Source organism: Prenolepis imparis, unplaced genomic scaffold (genome assembly GCF_030444845.1).
Source record: "Prenolepis imparis isolate NDT839.2.m4 unplaced genomic scaffold, iyPreImpa1.0 SCAF_6, whole genome shotgun sequence".
In the NCBI taxonomy this organism is placed as follows: Eukaryota; Metazoa; Arthropoda; class Insecta; order Hymenoptera; family Formicidae; genus Prenolepis; species Prenolepis imparis.
This window is the reverse complement of record NW_028141164.1, coordinates 8,899,285-8,906,846: the sequence shown is the minus strand read 5'-3', so window position 1 is coordinate 8,906,846 and position 7,562 is coordinate 8,899,285. Positions and strand designations below refer to the sequence as shown.

The window sequence follows — 7,562 nt, the reverse complement described above, 5'->3', positions numbered from 1 at the left end:
ATATAATAATTATATAATAATCTATATAGTGTACTTGTTATATATTGTAATAATCTATATAGTGTAAATGTAAGCGAAAACTTTATTACAGTCTAATAATAAAATATATCAATTGTGAACAGATTTTTTTTATATATTTATCTTTTGTCACAGTTGTGTTCTGTACATATATGTATAGCTTGAGATATATATCTTTACATGTTATATAATATCGACTTCCGTTTCCGGTGTTAACGGTGACAGTTGAGGTGAAAGTGAGAGAGGTGAATTAGAAAGGAAAAAGAGTGTTAAGAGTGGAATAAGTGTGAGTATTCAGAATATATTAAAATCAAATAATGGTTATATTTCGACACACACATACATGTTTATTTGTTATATACTATTGATATGATCAGTCATAAATTATTATTTAATTACAAGATTATTACATTATTAATTAGGGATACGTTATAATCAAAATAGCAATATAAAGCATTAATTAAAACAATTATTATTAATTAAAAAAATTTTTTTATTTTATCTTTCTCGATTTACGTAACCCGCCCCGACATTTATAGTGTAAAGATTACATAAGCTATGATAAATTACATGATAAATTTTATCTAAAGTATCAGTAACGCTCCACATTCAGATAAGTATAATTCTCGCCCGAAGAAATATGATCAAACTGACGATAAGATAAATAAAAATGCATATCTTGCTTTTATGGAATGTTGCTTAATTCTATTGCAAATGAAATAATTTGATAAAAGCAAAGCGTTGTCAACACCAAGATTGACGAACATAAACGCAGAATCAATTAATACTTTGTTATTTAAACTAAATTAAATTAGCGTTCCGTTATTTTAACAGGCGAAAAATTTGTTCTCTACTTATAATTGCACAATTTTATTATACGCAAAACAAAAGTGAAAACAGGTTTGAACATACGCATTAATTAACATATAGCTATCTTTTTTAGCCAGCATAGTTTAAATAACTATCATTCTTTGACGAGGTCATACATTCTATGGAGACGATACGCATTTGAGATGTGTTAATAATTACAATTATGATTAAAAACTTAGATCTTAGATACTAATAAAATAATGTTAAAAAATTAAAGAAATATTATGAAACTATCTGAAACCATCTACAAAATTATCTATCCATGAAAAATCTTTTTTCAACAGATATATATCTCAAATAGAATAAAATAAGTCATACGTCTCCGTCGTCGTTTTATTATATTTGTAAATGTTTCTGAAATGTAAATCAACAGAATAATATGACAGTGAATAATATGAAGCAAAATCTAACAGAAAAAGTTGACATAATTTCATATAAGAATATACAGCAACGAGGAAAAATGTTATACAAATGTTAATTTGCCCAAGTGTTCGGATATAATTCGAATTTAACATATCTATATATTATAATTTATTCATTTAAAAATCAAGTCACTGCTCACACATTATTATATATGCTGTAAGATATATATATACGGATTTTATTAAAAAATCACATGATTTTTTTAATGTATGAAGGAAAAAAGAAAGTATTATACATTAAAATTTCTATATGTAAAATCGATAGAACGATTCCGCGGAGTTTCTTTAAAATTCTAAACTAATCAAATGATTAAATAAATGAAATTCGCGTATATGTTTTGCGTAACACTTGTTTAAATAAAACTATTGCACGTGACTGTTACGAGAATAATCCCAATGTGAACACAATACATCAAACTAGCCAATTGAGTCGCTGAATTGTTCAAAATAATTTCATTCGATATTAGCCACGGCTCCCACGTATTGTTTGTCCTTCTTGGATCTGCCTGCCAGTCTACTGGTATCTTGATTTGTCTCTTAATGGTACGCCCGTACTGTTCCAAAAATCTATCCAGTTCTCGAGAGATCTACAAAAAAATAATTACACGAGATGTCATCTGACTTACAATTAGTGACCCTAACTTCGCATATCTTATCGATACATTATCAAAATCTAGACTATGACGTGTAACTATATAAAATGGATTATTATTTTAATAAAGCATTATTGCTATTAAAATAATAATGTATTATATATAGTTTAATTTTTTAAGCCTTAAAGATTAAAACTTAAAAAAATATTTACAGACTATAGACATTTACTGACCACATTTAAGATGTGAGAACATTAATCTGAATATATAATTAGTTTCAGTTCGTACAATTAATTTAACATAACATGATGCTCTCTCACCCTTGAATATTGCTCGGCGATGTTCTTCGTTTCGCAGGGATCATTATTGATATCGAAGAGACATTCGGTGACGTTGCATGTAATGAAACTATCTCTAGGCCTACAATTGACAGTTGCTTCGCGCCGTAACTGAATCATTGTACTGGGTTGGGTGACCGGATCACCCAGATGACGAGTGATGCTCTCCGACACCACGCTCCTCAAAACGGTGTCGGTGTACAGCGGCACATCTTCTTGTATGCTCTTTTTGGGTTCATTAGGCATGAGTCTTTCGATATCGCGATAATATCCATCGTAGTATCCGCCTTCAATTGATCCTAAGACATAGACATGATTTTTCTTAAATATACTATTAAAATTTGTTTGTATTATCTTATTTCTTTACGCGCAAATTATATTATTACTTGAGTCTCAATAATTCCAATAATAATAAAAAAAATACCCCGAATAAGTTTGAATTGTTTGTATATGGCGCCCTCGGTCTTAGAGATTTCGTCGATGTTAAGCAATAGTCTGTCCCTGGCACTCGGTAAACTGCCATTCAACATGCACCACTGATCGACTCCGTCAATCTCTCCTAAATCTCTCACATCACCACCAGCGACAGAATACAGAGTCGGCAACCAGTCGGTTATATGCATCAGATCGTCGCATACACGTGCTGTCTTACGCAATCTTGGTGACCACAATACGGCAACTCCTCTCACACCTCCTTCATACAGCGTATATTTCATCTATTGTCATAAAAATTAATTTTGTTTTATTACACAAAACTGTTGTTTTACTACTCTTAAACTATTAAAGCGCTCCATAAATTCGTGAATATTTTTTTAGAAATTTTCAAATATAAAAATAAATATAATTTATAGATAAAAATTCTAAAAGTAATATACTTTAAATTAAATAAAATATAATTTATATTTTTAATAAATGATATATATTTTTTTACTATTAATCATATAATTTTGTGTGTTGGCGTTTTTCTTATTCTAGATCGAGAAAATTGATTGTAACGCACATATAATCAATATGTCATGAACTTATCGATTTGATATCTATATCAATTGTACGTGATTTAAAGTATACATACGCCTCGTAAGGGATAATTAGAACCGTAATTGCGGGATTTGCCAATGGATGCTGCACCATTGTCAGTTAGGAAGAGGATCAACGAATCCTTTAACATCCCTCTGCTACCTAAGGCTTGAACGATACGACCAACGGAATTATCTAATCGCGATACCATTCCTATAACAAAAAAACGATGAATTATTTTTTCATAAATATTTTGTCATTATATTAAAATTATATGAATTAACTTAAATTAACATTGCGTAAATATAGTAAATATAATTTATTTGATGTTTTATTGTAACTGATGATGAAATTAATATTAGATATGACTGATTTTTATTCCGATTTTTAACATCAACATAATACTACGTACTAGCATACTTGCGGCGATTTATTTCCCGAATATGCATAAACTGTCTATCATAGTGGCTATAATCGTGCGGACTGTCGACAGGCGCGTGAACAGCGAGATGCGATATTTGGAGATAGAGCGGTCGAGATGGCTCGTGATACTGGATGATTCTCATCGCTTCGTCGGTGAAGAGATCAGTCACATATTTATCAGTTGATCCATAAGCTGGAGCATCGCCACGATGCATATCGTATCCGCTCATGTTCTGATAAAAAAATTTCAAAATCCATAATAATAAAATATATAATGATAGAAAGTGAATTACAAGTTAAACATGAATTTTTACAATTTTTGTATGAAATTATATACGAGTAAATAACTTAACATTTTTGCATATAATGGTTGTATTTATTATTAAGAGAAAATCATGTGTATTTAATTAATTTTTATTACATCTATTTAAAAATATCACGCGTTAAAAACAAAAATAATAGAGCCTTGTAGACATTTATTTTAATTACACGTCAATTTGTTACAAAATAATGATTAGCTCGAGTAATCAGGATATATATATCATACCTCAAACGAGTACTTATAGTCATAATACGTAACATGACTATTATAAAAACCAAGGAAGGAATCGAAACCCCGATGCAAAGGAGTATGCTGAGGTGTGTAGTATCCCACATGCCATTTTCCGATAAGTTTCGTCATGTATCCTAAACCTCGTAAATATTCCGGTAATATCCTCACATTGAGAGGAATCCCTCTGGGTTCACCACCCTGTATACCTTGTCCCTGCATACCTGAAGTATGAAGCAATATTGTACAATATAAGCACACAGACGCACATGTGCTGCATTAATTTTTGTGGCGTCATCGCGTACGTACATACATATATGAATGTGCTTATTATCTAGATATTGCTTAAATGCGCGACAAATTGACGCATCCTGTTGTCGTAAGAGTCGGTCATAAACATTATATAATAATATATATTATATACATAAAATATTTTCTCTATTTTTTGCGCAGAAAGAGAAATATAAATCTTTTCTATATAAAATAAATTTTATTTTCTAAAGAAAAAAATAACTAAAAAGTTTTTTTTTATTGGAAATTTTGCAAAATATTTGCTAAACGCTGGTTCAGAAACATATTTCATGATATTATTATTTACGAAGTGCAATGAATAACGCATACCCAAACGTATCGGATACTGTCCGGTAAAAAAGGCAGTTCTAGAAGGTGTGCTGGATGGTAAGACATAATGCCTGTTTAATATAATTCCATTATACCCCAAAGCATCTATATTCGGAGTCGGTATTTGATCCGAACCATGAAAACTGACGTCATCCCATCCCTAAAAATTTGGAACATTATTTAACATATTAAATTGATAATCAATAATTACATTGAAATATTAATAATTCAGTGTTTTGATAGAAAATGATTCTTTCTGTAAAAATTTTATTTATATTGCCATGATAAATGAGTATGTGTATGTGTATACATACATTTGTCATGGCGTTATAAATAAAATTTTTACAGAAAATATTAACTTTTAAAACACTAAATTATTGACATTTTATATATATAATTGAAGTATATGGATAGAAGGTACTTCCCTTCTTCGCATATATACAAGTGGCACATCGGAAGTCTAATATAAAATAATTACACGATCGAATTAAAGTATAATTGACATGTAAAATTAGCATTCGTCAAGTAGTTGGAATGAGTCACAATCCACGACTTGATCGCGGAGGCGTAGATGGTACGTAAGCCATGATAATTAACTTAACTAAGTATAATTTTAATCATTGTTTCGTACAAATTAATCGGCCTAAATTAAACATACATTACAAACGCAAGTAACATAACAATAGTTTATGCCAATTATTATAAATAATATTTATCTTAAACATATAAATAAGCCTTAATAATTGTTAATCTCTCTATAGTATAGATGTATACGTGTGTATGTTTCAATTTTCTCCGTGAAAAACAAGCAAATTAAAATAAATTTATTAAAGAATAAATTTTTTTATATGTAAATGTTAATTTTTAAAGATTGTTCTAAAAAATTTTATTTTCTTTGTTTCCTTTTTTATTTTTAACATATACGATTTACATAATTATATAAATATCGAATGGATATTTAAATGTTTAACAAAGGAACGGCAAAGTTCGGATTGGCAAAACTCCCTTATAAATTTTAAATAAAAAATTATATTTTTAATTATATTTATCTAAATTGTAAAACTCAAAGTTAACAATGCAAAATATACACATGAACATTTAAAAGTTTAACAATCATAAAATTAATCCTTAATTTTTTAAATTAGGACATTTAAAAAATGATAACTTTTATATGTGGATGTGTGTTATTTATTTTATTAATTTTTTTTTTAATAGTTTAATAAATAGTGCAAAAGTTTGTAAAACTCTATGTTGCACAGTTTTCAAATGAGCTATCCAAAAGACTTAGAAAATATTTGAAAGATATCTTATCACTTAAAGATATCTTTAGGATATCTTCTAAACGTCTTTCGAATATGCATGCTGTGTGGGGTAAAATATATGTATAAGACAATTTATGTGCATCGTTGTTAATTCAAAAAGAATTACTTATTCAATTTACAATTCATATCAGAACTGTTCGTCTGAATATATTTTGGATTATATTTCTAAGTAAGGTTGTGACTTATTATCTTAATTATTTTAATTATCAACAAAAATAATAATTATTAGAATAATATAGTTATTTATATAAATAATTATATAATCCGCGATATCAATTAATCAGGTAAATTTTAATTATTATGCAGCAATTACATATTGCATTCACACATCCGCAAAACAATAACGATATATTAAAAAATATCAAAAATAATTAAGAATTAGGTACATTAAAATATTTCTTACTATTCAGATGTATTTCTTTTAAATACAATTAAAATACACAAATATATCAGTATGTCTTGAAATTTACATCAATATCTTACCAAATCATCGGCCATTAAGACTATTATGTGCGGTGCAGTTTCGTATAAGCCCAGTGTGATGCCAAACAATATAACAAAACATAAAACAAATGTACTACATCGAATTGTCGTTGAACATATCATCTTTAAGATGATTTAGAGGTTTTTCCGATATTTGAAAATATACGCGTACTGAGATAAAATTAACTTTCACGTACGTCTTTTCACTTTGCGTCACTCGGTAGCAATAAATTCATGTGCAAAGAAAAGGAAAGTATAATTATATACACGATGTATAGCTACGATGTCTTACAGTCTTACAGGATACAAAAGAACAAGAAGAAGACATAAACAGGTTTATATATATAGTCCACCTACGAAAGAGCACGTCATGAATGGATCATGCGAATGGGAAGGGCAGATATACTAATGATTACGGCAATGATGAAGATATATAACGTGTCTTATAAACTGGGTTACTTCTCATTTTACATCCTATTCTTTCTACTTGTCTAATTTTCACTGCGACTTACGATCGCGTAGAATTTAGGGAACGTAACGTAAGAGTTTTATTTTGCGCAGTATCCTTTTACTGATACAGTTTCACTCTCTTTCTTCCTCACATATCATATCTGAAATTTGCTTGTAGAAAATAGATAAACTGAAAAGTAGAAGAAATAAGTTTATTACATATAATTCGTAATTATTAGCGCGCGCAAATCAGCTTTTTCTATTCTAAATTTTCTTCTATTTTTTATATTTCTTCGTAGTCTTTCTCCTACTCATTTCAATTCTTTTAATAAAATAAAATATAATCCTTTAATGAAAGTTACGATATTTTATGATAAATTGTTCTTTTTATTTTTTATAAAAAATAATTATTTATATTAAAAGGTAATTTTTTCCAACATATTTTTGATTTTTGT

At 28.5% G+C, this 7,562-nt stretch overlaps 1 protein-coding gene across 2 annotated transcripts; it reads right to left on the bottom strand.

The window, feature by feature from the left end:
* Positions 1–146: 146 nt before the first annotated feature.
* Positions 147–7,275, bottom strand: LOC145936982 (arylsulfatase B). 2 transcript variants are annotated; one of them, XM_083039699.1, is made up of 9 exons: positions 6,855–7,274; positions 6,658–6,677; positions 4,853–5,012; positions 4,229–4,455; positions 3,671–3,914; positions 3,314–3,471; positions 2,666–2,957; positions 2,224–2,540; positions 147–1,897 (listed from the first exon to the last, which is right to left on the bottom strand). In XM_083039699.1, exons 2-9 carry the CDS (start codon positions 6,670–6,672, stop codon positions 1,664–1,666), a joined length of 1,647 nt encoding a protein of 548 aa, XP_082895825.1. In that variant the 5' UTR covers positions 6,673–6,677; positions 6,855–7,274; the 3' UTR covers positions 147–1,663. The 2 variants fall into 2 exon arrangements, with proteins under 2 accessions (XP_082895825.1, XP_082895824.1); XM_083039698.1 differs by having other exon boundaries at positions 6,658–7,275.
* Between the last annotated feature and the right edge of the window lie 287 nt (positions 7,276–7,562).

What these genes read in the sequence shown, in the direction of transcription:
- LOC145936982 (XM_083039698.1), bottom strand. Translation starts at nt 6,780, where the DNA reads ATGATATGTTCAACGACAATTCGATGTAGTACATTTGTTTTATGTTTT. An exon ending in CTAATTATCCCTTACGAGGC is followed by an intron (nt 2,958 to 3,313) that starts GTATGTATACTT and finishes TTATGACAATAG; the next exon opens with ATGAAATATACGCTGTATGA. An exon ending in TCGCCGAGCAATATTCAAGG is followed by an intron (nt 1,898 to 2,223) that starts GTGAGAGAGCAT and finishes ATTTTTTTGTAG; the next exon opens with ATCTCTCGAGAACTGGATAG.